Consider the following 16,598-nt stretch of genomic DNA (forward strand, 5'->3'; position numbering starts at 1 on the left):
GACTACAAGAGTAAGCAGTAAACCCAATTGGTAGCAGTCTGTACCACCCAGATTTACCTGGTAGCTGTGGCTGAGCAGTCAAACTTCTCTCAAGATGAGTTAGGCAGTATGCAAAGTATACTCAATAGGCACTCAGATACAATAATACAAGCAAACACTGACCAGAGCTTGGGTATCAAAAGTATATAATTATGTATTTAAAACACACTTTAGGAAATAAACTAAGCACTATAGATCAACGCAAGTTCAAACACAATCAGAAAAGTATACACACCTCCCTTAATTATTAGACAAGTCTAAATCAAAAAACCACTATTTGTAAAAACAGATGTGAGCGCGTAACTTAGATGGCACTCCAATAATTAAGTTAAAGGGAGAGAAAAAGGCAGATCATGAAAATAAAACAGTTCCCAACACTTTTCTAAGACCACAGCAAGTTAGTGAAGGCAGAGTCTACTGTAGAGCCAAAGTTCATAGGCCAGGCCCACTTTAAATGGAGCAAGGCGAAATGTGCCCAAGATCACAGTTTAAAAAGCACTCAAGTCTTTGCAGAAATGTTCAAAGCAGGTTGGTTTGATGCGAAAGATAAAGTTAGGTCTGGGGGCCAAACCAGTTGGAAAGCCAAGGATTTAAGGGTCACCTTTAGCAATCCGCAGAAAGGGAGGCCAGGCGGAACACAGTACCTTAAAGAGTGAGGAAGCTCCAGCGGTGGCAGTTGTTCCTGGCAGCGGGTGCAGTTCGTGGTTTCGACCAGGGAAGGAGAAGATCCCGTCGAGGAGGAAACTTGGAGTTGTTGCACTGCCCAGGGAAGAGACCAGCCGCGGAGTTCGTTCGGTTAAACGGTGTGTTCCTTTTATTCGCGGTCACAGTGGTGAAGCTTGGCTATCCGGCCACCGGGGTGCTTGGCACGGGCGATTCGACCAAGGGACATCCTGGAAGGTGAATGGCAAACTGGTTGTCCCCACCAGCACAAAGGGAGAAGACTCTTACAGCAGAAGATCTTCTCTTGTCGTCGGAGAAGTGGGGAGGTTGTTGCAGCAGGGCTCCACCGTGGTGTCGTCATTGCAGATGGCTCAGCTTCTCCCCTCTTCGGATTTCTTAGGTCCTGTGGCGACTTCTGAAGTTCGTCGCAAAACCCCTACTTTTATGCAGAAAAACCCCCATCCAACAGCCTAGCTGTCACTCATACATGCTAAGTGGTGAGCCGGGCGGCTCACCACTGGGCCAATCAGAACAGAGTGCGACTTGAGTTGCTAAGGCAACGCAGTCCAGGGCGGCAATTCCCCCACCCACACATCCTGTGGCACAGACGGAGTGGCTTCTGTGGAGAAGCCCGCCAAAAAGTGGAACAAAGGGCCCGACCTTGGTTGGAGTTACAGAGACGGACACAAACGCCATTTTGGAAAACAGTTCTGGCGAAAGACCCAACCAGTGATTTTATATTAAATAAATACACCAGCGGTATCTTTAACATTGCACCAAAAATAGTGGTGCGTTTAAAATCAATGGGAAAATCCCATAGGAAATATTCAGGTGGAATATTTCGCGTGGTAACCACTGCCACCAGCCAGAAACTCGACAAGGGGGGGGGGGGGGACTGGACAGTGCCCCCTTGGAAACAGACCCAGGGGCAATCTAATCACCCCTACCAGTACTTCCACAATATGATGGTTTGTACTGGTTCTGTTCACAATTTTGGACTAGTAAAGTCAACGGTGACTTTACATGCCCTGGGAGACAGTAGTCAGTCCCAGGGTATGGAGTCTATGTTTGGGGGTCACTATGACACCCCTGTGTTACTGCACTGAGGGTGCTTTGTAACACATACACTAAAACAGATGATACCCTATGGAGTAAAAGACCCCATAGCCCATAAGCACACAATAAGTCAAAGACATACCTCAAATCATGCCTAAGAGTGGGAGGAAAAGAGTCTCACTCTTAGCAGGAGAAATAAACAAACCCCAAAAATCCAGCAAAGCTGCTGGGGGACTCCCTTGGTTTGGGAAATTAGCCATAGAATGAGAATTTTCCCTAACAGCCTCGTACCAAATGCCAGTAAGCCTAGGAATCAAAACATAAAGAGAACATAGTTGGCCTCAGAATTTTATTCCCATTAAATAAGGAGCAGCTCAAAGATTGAGGATTAAAAGAGTGAAGGGGAGGCGGCCACCAGGGGGCACACGGATGGGAATACTTTCCGTGTAGGCTCTGCGCAAGGGTCCCGAAAAGTGGATTGAGCCCCCACCACGAGACCCCCCCCGGCCACAACTTCGACGGAAATAGGCATTGGAAGTGTTCAGGACATACTGGGAGAAACCCCAGACTGAAACAGTTTTTTTCATGGAGAAACCCCCTTTGAAAGATTGGGCGCGCGAAGGAAGGGCAGGTCTGCGAGATCCCGCCGCGTCCTCCAGCGTTCGCAGAGCCGTGATACGCGCGGAACCAGGGAGAAATCGGCGACGCACACCGCTCCCTGGGCCCACAGACAAGTACAGGCACACGGGCAAGCACCCCCTCACCCTAGTGTGCCAGGGGCCCCAAAGAGGGCCCGACTGGACTCCGGGTGGGCCCGTGGGAGGACTGCCGAGGAGCAGGCCCATTTTACGTGGTCACTGCTGTCGCTTCATGTACGAGCGTGCGCCCAGGTCACACTAGAGGGAGACGACCGGCTCCATCCACTCAAAGCTGTCCTGGCCCTTCACGAGTGGACTCTCCTCCTGCACTACGAACAAGGAAGGTGGCGAGCCCTTTCCCGAGTCGCGACTTGGCTGGGGGGGATGCACAGGGCACCTGGACCCCGGAGAGAATAAGCAAGCCGATGCGCCTCGGGCCCTATCAAGGGCGCTAGAAGATTTTGAGCAGGTCACGAGAGAGGGTTGGGCCCCTGACAGTCAGGGCGTGTGCCCTCCTCGGAACCCACGCATACTCCTGAACCTGCAAGATCCGGGGACGGTAGCCAGCACCCTACCGTGGCGCGCTGCGCAGGCATCAAACTGAAATCTCTCTTTCTTAGGTACTGCCCCGGAGCCTCATGCTGTCCTACACCACAGAGAGCTCCCCCGTTGGATAAAGCAAGAAGATCTGAAGGGCAATTAGTTACATAAGAGGGGCTAGCTGTTTTCGGAGCTTTTAATATCATCCCCCCATCACGCTTAGCCACTGGAGGACGAAGCCTGCATACACAAGCGTATACCTCTCAATAGACCATTCTGGAGGGGCTCTCTGTGTATGGCTGTGACCCACGCACCTCGCCATTGGGGTCCCGCCACCCATGGACCATAAGGGCAAATTGGCGAAATATAGGTTTACACCAACCCACGACTCCCTGAGGCCACCCGCCGAGTCCAAGATGTCGACTGTAGGATCTGACGCCGCTGCCACTAAGGCAGATGTTGCTGACCTGCTTTCCGAGATGAGAAGCATGAGAGCAGATATAGGCAGCAAAATCGACAAAATCACAAAAAGAATGGACAAAATGGACGACAGGCTGGAACAAGTCGAGCACAACCAAACCTCTCTGAACACGTTGGAGGCTCAAATGGATCACCGCATCGCAGAAATAGAACACAGGCAAGAACAAATAAGCCTAAAGATTGATGATCTCGAAAATAGGGAGCGCCGTAACAATATTCGTGTGTTCGGCGTGCCCGAAAAGGAAGGCGAAACCGATCTTGACCTAAAACAGACCCTACACACATTCTTAAGCTCTTAGTTAGGGATGAATTAGTGGATGAACCGAAAATTGACCGCATACATAGGGCTGGAGGCAGACCAGGAGGCCCGAGATCAATACTGGCTCGTTTTCACAATTACGCGGACAGAGCTAGGATCCTAGAAAAGGCCAGACACGCACCACAGCTTTCACTAGGCGAAGCGAACATCTCCATCTACCAAGATCTATCATCGCTCACGTTGGCAATGAGGAAGAAATGCTCCCCAATTACAGGGATGCTGAAGGACAAAGGTATCAGGTACCAGTGGGGTTATCCGTTCTCACTCACCTTTGACTGGGAGGCTTAGACAACGAAATTAGTTTCGGAAAAGGACATTGCAGACTGTATAGCGGACCTGTTGGATCCCCAGGGAAAAGGGCCCTCCCTTGCTGAATCGAAAGGACGTGAGGGTGAGTGGCGTATTAAGGGCCCGCGGCGCAAGAGGATTCAGGGATCCAGAGAATGAACAATTCACAAGACATGGAACACTGACCCGGATTCCAGGCTGTCACGTTAAGCAGCACATGGCAAAGGTACAATGGGGTGATTGGTATGGTTGAGGCTGAGCGCTCGGCGCTGCCCACGAGAAAGTGAAGGGTTTTCGGTATGTTGGTGCAGGGAGCTCACGCGCAGCATGCGCCAGCGGTGCACCCGACTCCAGGGCCAGGCTTTAGATCTGACTGTCTAATTTCTGTTGCGCGTTTGACAAACGGGGGCCGGCATGTTTAGGGTGCCTGGGTGGAAATGTGGGGTAAAATGGACACTGGAACGATGCATAAGAAGGGGGTCAGAATTGACATATGTATGTTGCTTTTGCAGTGTTTAGATTGCACGGTTGGGGGCCCAATGGTAAATAGGTTTTCGTTAGGATAGGACCGCTTGTTTCGCGGTTTCCATTGGTGGTCCGAGGCCGACCGGGTGATGTCCACCTGGACGGGTCGGACGCTGAATGTTGGAGGGGAGGGGAGGGAGGAAAGGGTGGCCTGGGAAGAAGACACACGTTCCATGAGAAGACGGACCTGGGCGGCGGAAGTACACAAAGTGGGACCATGAAGGGTCAGGGCGCGAATTGGAAGGGTCTCTCCTTGGCCTCTTCAGGACTAGCGGAGACCAGACGCACGCGTAATGAGCCATGCAAAGCATTACCAAGCACGACACGGACCATGATGCAGACGACATGGTTGCTTAAGTACTCACATGACGCTCAAGATGTCGCCTACACGACACACTACGAATATGCACACTTAATGTGAAGGGATTAAATTCCCCCACGAAATGATCCATGGTGGCCAGAGAATTCAGGAGGTCAAACTTAGATGTCCTTTTTCTGCAGGAGACACGATACCAAAGGGAGTAGGAGAGGGTGATTCCATCTCATGAAGTGGGTCCTTCCTACTGGAGTTCTGGAATTTCAAAAAAAGCAGGCGTGGGGATTTTGATTCGCAGGGGCCTTAGGATGTCGACCCTTGAGACTTGGTCAGACAAGGAAGGAAGGGCGCTCGTGGTTGTGGGAAACATTCGAGGCACAATTGTCACCCTAGCCACGCTCTACGCACCTAACCAAGGGCAGAATAGGTTCCTCCACAAAATAACCAAAAAGGTTTTTAGCATGGCCAAGGGACACACAGTGCTAGGTGGAGACTTTAATACATGGATGGACAGCTCTGTGGATAGACAGACCAGGTCCGACGCACACGATCCACCCACCTCCCGAGATGAGGCTGAAATCAAATTAACCCTGGACCTATATGGCCTCACTGACAGCTGGCGCCATTTGCATCCAGCGGACAGGGGCTTCACCTTTCACTCCCTCCCTCATGACACACTCACACGCATTGATTACATTTTCCTATCCGACGGCCTCCTGCGAATACTTTGCGCCGCGAATATACACCCCACAGCATGGTCGGACCACGACATGGTTACGGTCGACGTATGCTGGAACGATCTGGCCCCTCGGAATACTAAATGGAGATATAATAACTCCTTATGGGCAGACTTGGTTTTCAAAGAAACTCTTGAAACTGAGATCGATCAATTCTTTGCACAAATGACACGGGTGAGGTTGGGAAGACGTCCGTATGGGAAGCAGCCAAGGCCACTTGGAGGGGGGTGCTCATTAGGGAGGGGGCCCGAACAAAACGAGAACGTGCACTGATAGAAAAGAACATTAGGGAGAAGCTCTCCACAGCCCAAAAGTTAGCACAGTCCTCCCCGTGTGAGAGACCCAAGCATCTTGCGGAAGCTAAGAAGCTCAGGGAGGAGCTGAAAATACTTATTGTGGGCAAGAGAGCTCAAACCCTACAATACCTCAAACAAAAATATTATGAAAAACGCGACAAGACAGGCGCCCTCCTGGCGGCTCGTCTCCGTACACAGAAGGCAGAGAGGTGGGTCGATCTCATCGAGAGGACTGACGGCACTCTCACAGACACGACAGCAACATCCCCCGAAGGCATACAAGAAGCATTTGCCTTCTTTTATGAAGACTTATATACATGTGACCCTCCCCCTCCTCCCGAGAATATCGACACATACCTTGGAGAAGTGCAGATCCCTACGCTCACATCCGTGGAGGCCGAATCCTTAGACACACCAGTCAAGAGGAGGAAGTCTCGGACGCCATAAAATGCCTGAAGACGGGAAAGGCCCCTGGGGATGATGGTTTCACGCCTGGGTTTTATAAGACATTCTCTGCACTCATTGCCCCCTTTCTTGCATCTTTGTTCAATCACATCTTCGATACAGGCCATGCCCCCCCGTCCTTCTCTCAGGCCCTGCTTGCTGTCATCCCAAAGGAGGGTAGGGACCCCAAATATTGTAGCTCCTATCGCCCGTCTCTCTTCTCAGTATTGATGCTAAGGTATATGCTAGAGTCATTGCGGCTCGGCTTGAATCACACTTACCTCGGCTAATACACTCAGATCAAATTGGCTTCGTTATTGGGAGACAGGGAGCGGATACCATGAGGAAAACACTTCACCTAATTCATGAAGCACAGGGAATGGGTGGGGATCCGTCTCTTCTGTCACTGGACGCCGAGAAGGCCTTTGATAGGGTGTCATGGGACTTTTTAGAAAGGGTTTTGAACGGGCTCGGGCCGAAGCTTCGCCGCGCCATCAAAGCACTGTACACATACCCCACAACGTCAGTAGCAGTGAACGGGGGCTATTCACGCTGGTTTCCCTTGGAAAGGGAAACAAGGCAAGACTGCCCACTGTCGGCAATACTATTTGTATTGTCCCTTGAGCCGCTGGCGCAGAGGTTAAGGAACGATGGTAAGGTTAAGGGAATCATAGTGGGTGATCGAGAGTATAAACTAGGCCTCTACGCGGACGACATATTACTACACCTAACTGACCCCCTGAATTCTGTCCCAGCTGCGATCGATATAATCGAGGAATATGGCGAACTGGCCGGCCTGAAAATTAATACTGGAAAGTCAATCCTCCTCCCAATTGATAAAAGTAGAGACTCTGAGTTGGAGCGCTTTGCCCCTCTAGGTGTAAAAGTCAGCTTCTCCACACTCCGATATCTAGGTATCAATGTTACACGCGACTTGGATTCCCTATATGAGGCTAACTTCCCCCCCTCTGTCACTTGTCCTTCAAAACGACATCCAAAGGTGGTCCAGACTTACCATCTCCTGGCTGGGCCGTCTAAACGCAATGAAAATGGTGATTCTTCCCAAAATACTTTATCTGTTCCAAATGCTCCCTATCAAAATGCCCCAGGAATACTTTACAGATACTAGAAAGTCCCTCTTAACCTTCCTGTGGCAAAATCAAAAGCCAAGAGTCAACAGGTCTTTGCTCCAGCTTAGAAAAGACAATGCAGGGGTGGGCCTCCTGGACTTAGAAACATACTATAGGGCAGCCCAACTGCGTGTGCTTGTCCCGCATGTCAGGCAACAGTCAGAGCCGCAATGGATAGCCTTGGACAATTACCATATCCACCCTTTCATCCTGGGTGAATGGCTGTGGGTTCCGGTTTCCCAGCTAGTCAATAGTATCAAAAATCACCCCATTATTCGAACAATATGGGCAATATGGAAGCCAGGTAAGAAAATGGTGGGAGTTGCAACATGGCCCTCTCGTTGGGACACCTCTGGTCGCCAGGGATCCGGGATGCAATCCCGGACCCAGGGAGCTACGACACCTGGTATGAGGCGGGACTGGAAAGGGCTGGTCAACTCTGGAGGAATGGCACCTTCATTACTATTCAGGAGCTTCAGGAGGCACTTGGAATAGGCTCGCTTTCAGTTTTCCTCTACCTTAGACTCAAGGGGGTGATGACGAGGGCGATATGTAAAGATCAGCTACAAAGGGACCTCACCCCGTTTGAGAGAATTCTCGACACCTGTACGACCTCTAGAGGTTTAATTACTGCAATATACTCGGCGCTGATCGAGGTCGATATTACACCATCCCTCACACTCAAGAACAGATGGGAATCAGATATGGGCAGGCAGATTTCACGAAACTTATGGTTACAAATTTGTAGACGAACGGCAAAGTCATCTATATCCTGCCAATACAAACTGCATGCCGTCAAGTTGATGTATAGATGGCAGTATGATCCGACACGTCTGGCCAAAATGTACCAAGGGGTAAGCCCACAATGCTGGAGGGGCTGTGGGAAGCGAGCAGACTATTGGCATATGTGGTGGGGATGTGAGGTGGTCCAAGCTTATTGGTCAGAAGTTCTCAGCTGGATCAAGGAATTGGACGAAGATGTATGGGAGAAACAACCACTCCTGATTCTGTTCGGCCTGGTTGAAACGGACGACACGACCTTGAAAGCACCCAAAATGATACAAGGCCTTCTCATGGCCGCGAGAGCCTGTCTCACCATGGCTTGGAAGAGACCCAAGCTCCCTAGCAAAACAGAATGGTTGGGGGTTGCACTGAACATATACAGAATGGACAATCTGACTGCGGCCCTGCAGGGGGAATCACACCACAGTTGAGAATGCATGGTCTGAATTTCGTGTTAAATATGTCACATAAACAGAATGTGTGCAGAGCGTTACTACACCCAAAGATAATCTATGCAATGGTTCATGTTGTCTGCTACGTAGATTTCACAGGACATTTTGTGCTCGTGTGTCCCATGTTGTGTAGATGTAAATGGTTCTAAGGAAACATCTGGTGTCTTTTAGCCCGTCAGTCGGCGTCATGAGAATTGGGGGGAGGGGGCGGGGTGTAAGCAATTGGTTTCTATATTGTTATTGGAAATGTTTGTGTTCCGCAAAGACTTTGTACGTTCTATACATGGTTGCTGTTTTTTGCAATAATCCTTCGCTGTCTTGTTGGTGGAAAGTGCTTGTATATGATTATCAAACTGCTACCTTTTGAAAACTAATAAAACAGAAATTTGAAGAAAAAAAAAAAGTGTGAAGGGATCACACTTCACTCCATTAGAAGAGACATTTGGCAAGTGTGTTTTCTTATCAGATCTGAATTTCGTTTTCATGGAAGCTCTAGACTCTTTGTAGGTTCGGGTTTTGGTGGCGCGGTTACCTTGAAACTGAAAAATATTATCTGCGTCTTAAAGAGGACTCAAGTCTTTCATGAGTAGTCTTTCCTCTTATCTGGTGAACCGCCAAGATCTGCCCTTTGTAAAGCTGAATCCAGCCATAACAATGCTCACTTAATCCTGTGCCACTATCTTAAAGCACATAAACAGAATTACGCATGTTACATTAGGAACAATCAGTTTTAACTTTGAAGTGCTTTCTACTATTAAACTGGTTACTACAGGGCTTAGAAGCAGGAGTAATACAATAGGAGCACACTATTATTATTATCATCATCAATCAAGGATTGCCTTCAACTCTGAGGTCTCTACAAAGTCAAACTTCCTACTGCACCTCTTCAGAGGTACTCTTCCTTTCCTCTCCTTCCCCCAGAAGCTCCCTGTCTGCCAAGCTCTGGTTCTCTCTAGGTTGGACTATTGTAACAGCCTCCTAAATCTAGCTGCCTCTAGTCTTCGCCCTCTGCAACTAATCCAGAACAGTACTGCAAGACTTGTCCTTGGCCTCAAGCCCTATCTCTCCAGCTCTGAAATCTCTCCATTGGCTCCCAATGGATGCAAGGATTACATTTCAAACCCTATGTATTGTCCAGAAGGCTTTCTGGGGCCTGGGTCCAAAATACCTTCAGCTGTCTCTCCGCAAATACATCCTCTCTCGAGTTCTTCGCTCCTCTACCTCTAACTCCCTAAGGGTCAGTCGTTTCTCAAAGAAACGAACTGGGGGTAGATCTGTCTTCGGCCTGGGCCTCCCTCTGGAACAGCCTCTCTGCCACTCTAAAACTTGAGAACCATCTCCGGTTACGGAAGCACCTTCCTCTTCGCATCTGCCTTTGCTCCCCTTCTCCCTTGCTGATCTGCTCTCTCTTGGCACTGTGCACCTGGCCACCCTCTGTCCCCTTGGCCCAGGTACCTGCTCACCCTGCCACCCTTCCGCACTGCCTCCCGACCACCCCTTGCACTGGGGAATGTATCTGTACCCATACAGTCCCCCGCACCCCCACTTTCTTCTTTTTATGCACTTATCAAACTGACCCAGTACTGCTGCCGTAAACAAAGCACTTGCCGGCTGCACTACCCTTGTTTATTGCTCCATTATCTATTTCATTTTGTATTTATTATTATTTATCTGTCCATCCTCTGCTCCGCACTTTCCACTCTCCCACCTCCATGCACTTTTCCCCTTTCCCTTGCACTTACTCAATGTCACTGGGCCTAGTAAGAACACCTGTGTAGGAGCATGATACAAATAAAATATCATATCACATCAATACATAAGTAATGTGATTTGTTGCTGGAACGGGAGTTGGTAATGGGTGGAACACATTCCACGGTTACCTGGAAGCAGATGGCACACACATCATTATGGGCTAGAAGCTGCTCCTTGCTGGCCTGGGGAAGAGAGTTGATCTTTTTGGCAGCCTCCCTCCGTAGCAGAAAGCTCTTCCAACCAGACTGGGCACGCAGCCAGACATTTAAGTAGGAATGGATTATTATGACCGAGGCACCCATCCAGCTCCACTCGCCAAAAATGGACTCCCATGTGCCGTAGCCAACCACACAGACCGCCACCAGGAACTCCAGCACTCTGCTCACAGCGTTGACGTAATAAATGATTTCGTCCATCTTCTCCAGGGGGTTGTCTTGGAAGAGTTCGATCATGAACAAGGTGTAGATAAACAGAGTGCCCATCACCTGCCGTAGGAAATCGATAAAGGAAACACAACATATGTCAATGTCAATACTATTATAAAACATCAGTCCTAATGGTACCTCAAGATCCAGAGATGCCATGGCTCATGGGAAGCAGAGCAAAGGTCAAAACATTTGCATTCAGGGAAGTTTAGTTCCAAAACATCTTCCATTGTCATACCCATCCTTTAAGAAATAAATCCCAAACTTCATAAGCGAGAAAAGGAAACCCCTTTAAAAAAGAGATGAATAATACTTCAAAGTTGGGTTTAAGTGATGAAAATAGAAAAAAAATGAAACATATGCTGTAATCATCTAATCGCCAATACCAAAAGTACACATACAACAGGTGGCAACTAAGCAGAGGAGGCATGGGCTGGTGATCGACTTACCTGCAAGGAGGTGAGCATGCAGCTCGAGACAAGAATAAGCAACCAGAAGTCCATGTGGAAGAATCGCGAGATCTTGTATGCCATGAACGAGGGGAAAACCAGCAGGAACAGGCACATACAGACGCCCCGGATGTGCTTCCATAGACTCCTGAGGGGGAAAAAAAGAGCAGAAACCTAAGCAACATGTACACGTGAAGCAAATTCCACTTACATAGTGGCTGCAGTAATGGATGCCATACTTTAGGGTGCATTCTTGGGAATCGGGCAATAATTGGGTGGATTTGAATCACTGCTAGAACACTGTAGTGACACATGACTAACTTCAAACATCACTGCATAGTGCACAGATGCTTAGGTCACTGGAATGGAGTACCATGCAGTGCTGGATCAGAGGTGATTTTTACCATCACTGCATAGTGCACAGATGCTTAGGTCACTGGAATGGAGTACCATGCAGTGCTGGATCAGAGGTGATTTTTACCATCACTGCATACTGCACAGATGCTTAGGTCTCTGGAATGGAGTACCACGCAGTGCTGGATCAGAGGTGATTTTTACCATCACTGGATAGTGCACAGATGCTTAGGTCACTGGAATGGAGTACCACGCAGTGCTGGATCAGAGGTGATTTTTTACCATCACTGGATAGTGCACAGATGCTTAGGTCTCTGGAATGGAGTACCACGCAGTGCTGGATCAGAGGTGATTTTTACCATCACTGCATAGTGCACAGATGCTTAGGTCTCTGGAATGGAGTACCACGCAGTGCTGGATCAGAGGTGATTTTTACCATCACTGGATAGTGCACAGATGCTTAGGTCTCTGGAATGGAGTACCACGCAGTGCTGGATCAGAGGTGAATTTTACCATCACTGGATAGTGCACAGATGCTTAGGTCTCTGGAATGGAGTACCACGCAGTGCTGGATCAGAGGTGATTTTTACCATCACTGGATAGTGCACAGATGCTTAGGTCTCTGGAATGGAGTACCACGCAGTGCTGGATCAGAGGTGATTTTTACCATCACTGGATAGTGCACAGATGCTTAGGTCACTGGAATGGAGTACCACGCAGTGCTGGATCAGAGGTGATTTTTACCATCACTGGATAGTGCACAGATGCTTAGGCCACTGGAATGGAGTACCATGCAGTGCTGGATCAGAGGTGATTTTTACCATCACTGGATAGTGCACAGATGCTTAGGTCTCTGTAATGGAGTACCATGCAGTGCTGGATCAGAGGTGATTTTTACCATCACTGCATAGTGCACAGATGCTTAGGTCACTGGAATGGAGTACCATGCAGTGCTGGATCAGAGGCGATTTTTACCATCACTGCATAGTGCACAGATGCTTAGGTCTCTGTAATGGAGTACCATGCAGTGCTGGATCAGAGGTGATTTTTACCATCACTGGATAGTGCACAGATGCTTAGGTCTCTGTAATGGAGTACCATGCAGTGCTGGATCAGAGGTGATTTTTACCATCACTGCATAGTGCACAGATGCTTAGGTCACTGGAATGGAGTACCACGCAGTGCTGGATCAGAGGTGATTTTTACCATCACTGCATAGTGCACAGATACTTAGGTCTCTGGAATGGAGTACCACGCAGTGCTGGATCGAAGGTGTGTTTAACAGGCAGTGCTGTTGGAACCATTTCCTAATTCTAAGTCTTCAACTTATGTAGAAGACTCAGAAGCAGGCAAAATAAAAAAGTATATAGTACCTTCTGCTAAAGGAGTTCTCTTCTAGGCACTTACATTTATAATTAGGCAGGAAGGCAAAAGGATGTAACCCAGTTACAAAGAGACGGAATCACAAAGCTGCTGGTGGTTACTGACTTACTCTTCCGTTTCCAAGAGAAAGTAAGGCATAAGTTAGAGTTTGTAAAGATTGCCTACAGGGCGAGAGTGCTTCTTAAACCCTGTTCTCTCTCCCCTTTACAACATGGACGTGATATGCCTGCACTATAAGGTAGGCCTGGAAGCATTTGCTGTCAGTTTAACACTTTTAGAATGAGATGTGTGTACAGTGTCCCCTCGCACCCGGTCCTAAGCACTATAAATAGAGAATCCACCCGTCATCCTACTTCTGTAGGTTGTTTCACATTGACTGGGAAAGGATGGGTCACATAAGCTCAAGGGAATGGACAGGTGGGTCACATTATAAGCCCATGGGAATGGACAGGTGGGTCACATTATAAGCTCATGGGAATGGACAGGTGGGTCACATTATAAGCCCATGGGAATGGACAGGTGGGTCACATTATAAGCCCATGGGAATGGACAGGTGGGTCACATTATAAGCTCATGGGAATGGACGGGTGGGTCACATTATAAGCCATGGGAATGGACGGGTGGGTCACATTATAAGCCCATGGGACTGGACGGGTGGGTCACATTATAAGCCCATGGGAATGGACGGGTGGGTCACATTATAAGCCCATGGGAATGGACGGGTGGGTCACATTATAAGCCCATGGGAATGGACGGGTGGGTCACATTATAAACCCATGGGAATGGACGGGTGGGTCACATTATAAGCCCATGGGAATGGACGGGTGGGTCACATTATAAGCCCATGGGAATGGACGGGTGGGTCACATTATAAACCCATGGGAATGGACGGGTGGGTCACATTATAAACCCATGGGAATGGACGGGTGGGTCACATTATAAGCCCATGGGAATGGACGGGTGGGTCACATTATAAGCCCATGGGACTGGACGGGTGGGTCACATTATAAACCCATGGGACTGGACAGGTGGGTCACATCATAAGCCCATGGGAATGGACAGGTGGGTCACATCATAAGCCCATGGGAATGGACAGGTGGGTCACATTATAAGCTCATGGGCATGGACAGGTGGGTCACATTATAAACCCATGGGACTGGACAGGTGGGTCACATTATAAACCCATGGGACTGGACAGGTGGGTCACATTATAAGCCCATGGGACTGGAGAGGTGGGTCACATTATAAGCCCATGGGAATGGACGGGTGGGTCACATTATAAGCCCATGGGAATGGACGGGTGGGTCACATTATAAGCCCATGGGACTGGACGGGTGGGTCACATTATAAGCCCATGGGACTGGACGGGTGGGTCACATTATAAGCCCATGGGACTGGACGGGTGGGTCACATTATAAGCCCATGGGACTGGACGGGTGGGTCACATTATAAGCCCATGGGACTGGACGGGTGGGTCACATTATAAGCCCATGGGACTGGACGGGTGGGTCACATTATAAGCCCATGGGACTGGACGGGTGGGTCACATTATAAGCCCATGGGACTGGACGGGTGGGTCACATTATAAGCCCATGGGACTGGACGGGTGGGTCACATTATAAGCCCATGGTACTGGACGGGTGGGTCACATCAGAAGCCCATGGGACTGGACGGGTGGGTCACATTATAAGCCCATGGGAATGGACGGGTGGGTCATATTCTAAGCCCATGGGAATGGACGGGTGGGTCACATTATAAGCCCATGGGAATGGACGGGTGGGTCACATTATAAGCCCATGGGACTGGACAGGTGGGTCATATCATAAACCCATGGGAATGGACGGGTGGGTCACATTATAAGCCCATGGGAATGGACGGGTGGGTCACATTATAAGCCAATGGGAATGGACGGGTGGGTCACATTATAAGCCCATGGGACTGGACAGGTGGGTCACATCATAAACCCATGGGAATGGACAGGTGGGTCACATTATAAGCCCATGGGACTGGACAGGTGGGTCACATCATAAACCCATGGGAATGGACAGGTGGGTCACATTATAAACCCATGGGAATGGACAGGTGGGTCACATTATAAATCCATGGGAATGGACAGGTGGGTCACATCATAAGCCCATGGGAATGGACAGGTGGGTCACATTATAAGCCCATGGGAATGGACAGGTGGGTCACATTATAAACCCATGGGAATGGACAGGTGGGTCACATTATAAACCCATGGGAATGGACAGGTGGGTCACATTATAAGCCCATGGGACTGGACAGGTGGGTCACATTATAAGCTCATGGGAATGGACAGGTGGGTCACATTATAAACCCATAGAACTGGACAGGTGGGTCACATCATAAACCCATGGGAATGGACAGGTGGGTCACATTATAAATCCATGGGAATGGACAGGTGGGTCACATCATAAGCCCATGGGAATGGACAGGTGGGTCACATTATAAACCCATAGGACTGGACAGGTGGGTCACATCATAAACCCATGGGAATGGACAGGTGGGTCACATTATAAATCCATGGGAATGGACAGGTGGGTCACATCATAAGCCCATGGGAATGGACAGGTGGGTCACATTATAAGCCCATGGGACTGGACAGGTGGGTCACATCATAAACCCATGGGAATGGACAGGTGGGTCACATTATAAGCCCATGGGACTGGACAGGTGGGTCACATTATAAGCTCATGGGAATGGACAGGTGGGTCACATTATAAGCCCATGGGACTGGACAGGTGGGTCACATTATAAGCTCATGGGAATGGACAGGTGGGTCACATTATAAGCCCATGGGACTGGACAGGTGGGTCACATCATAAGCTCATGGGAATGGACAGGTGGGTCACATTATAAGCCCATGGGAATGGACAGGTGGGTCACATCATAAGCCCATGGGAATGGACGGGTGGGTCACATTATAAGCCCATGGGAATGGACGGGTGGGTCACAATATAAGCCCATGGACTGGACGGGTGGGTCACATCATAAACCCATGGGAATGGACAGGTGGGTCACATTATAAACCCATGGGAATGGACAGGTGGGTCACATTATAAGCCCATGGGAATGGACAGGTGGGTCACATTATAAGCCCATGGGAATGGACAGGTGGGTCACATTATAAGCCCATGGGAATGGACAGGTGGGTCACATTATAAACCCATGGGAATGGACAGGTGGGTCACATTATAAGCCCATGGGAATGGACAGGTGGGTCACATTATAAGCCCATGGGACTGGACAGGTGGGTCACATTATAAGCCCATGGGACTGGACGGGTGGGTCACATTATAAGCCCATGGGACTGGACAGGTGGGTCACATTATAAGCTCATGGGACTGGACAGGTGGGTCACATTATAAGCCCATGGGACTGGACGGGTGGGTCACATTATAAGCCCATGGGACTGGACAGGTGGGTCACATTATAAGCTCATGGGAATGGACAGGTGGGTCACATTATAAGCCCATGGGACTGGACCGGTGGGTCACATTATAAGCTC

At 49.3% G+C, this 16,598-nt stretch overlaps 1 protein-coding gene across 1 annotated transcript in view; it reads right to left on the bottom strand.

Moving 5' to 3' along the window:
• The window catches only part of LOC138516923 (RING finger protein 145-like), a 332,975-nt gene that overhangs the window by 17,394 nt on the left and 298,983 nt on the right, over nucleotides 1–16,598 (bottom strand). Inside the window, exons 8-9 of the mRNA XM_069632386.1 lie at nucleotides 11,333–11,480; nucleotides 10,587–10,943 (exon numbers count right to left, since the gene is read on the bottom strand). Coding sequence (XP_069488487.1) covers nucleotides 10,587–10,943; nucleotides 11,333–11,480 — 505 coding nt within the window. The remainder of the gene's footprint in view (nucleotides 1–10,586; nucleotides 10,944–11,332; nucleotides 11,481–16,598) is intronic.

This window comes from Ambystoma mexicanum, chromosome 6q (genome assembly GCF_040938575.1).
Source record: "Ambystoma mexicanum isolate Mex_15411 chromosome 6q, UKY_AmexF1_1, whole genome shotgun sequence".
NCBI classification, from domain to species: Eukaryota; Metazoa; Chordata; class Amphibia; order Caudata; family Ambystomatidae; genus Ambystoma; species Ambystoma mexicanum.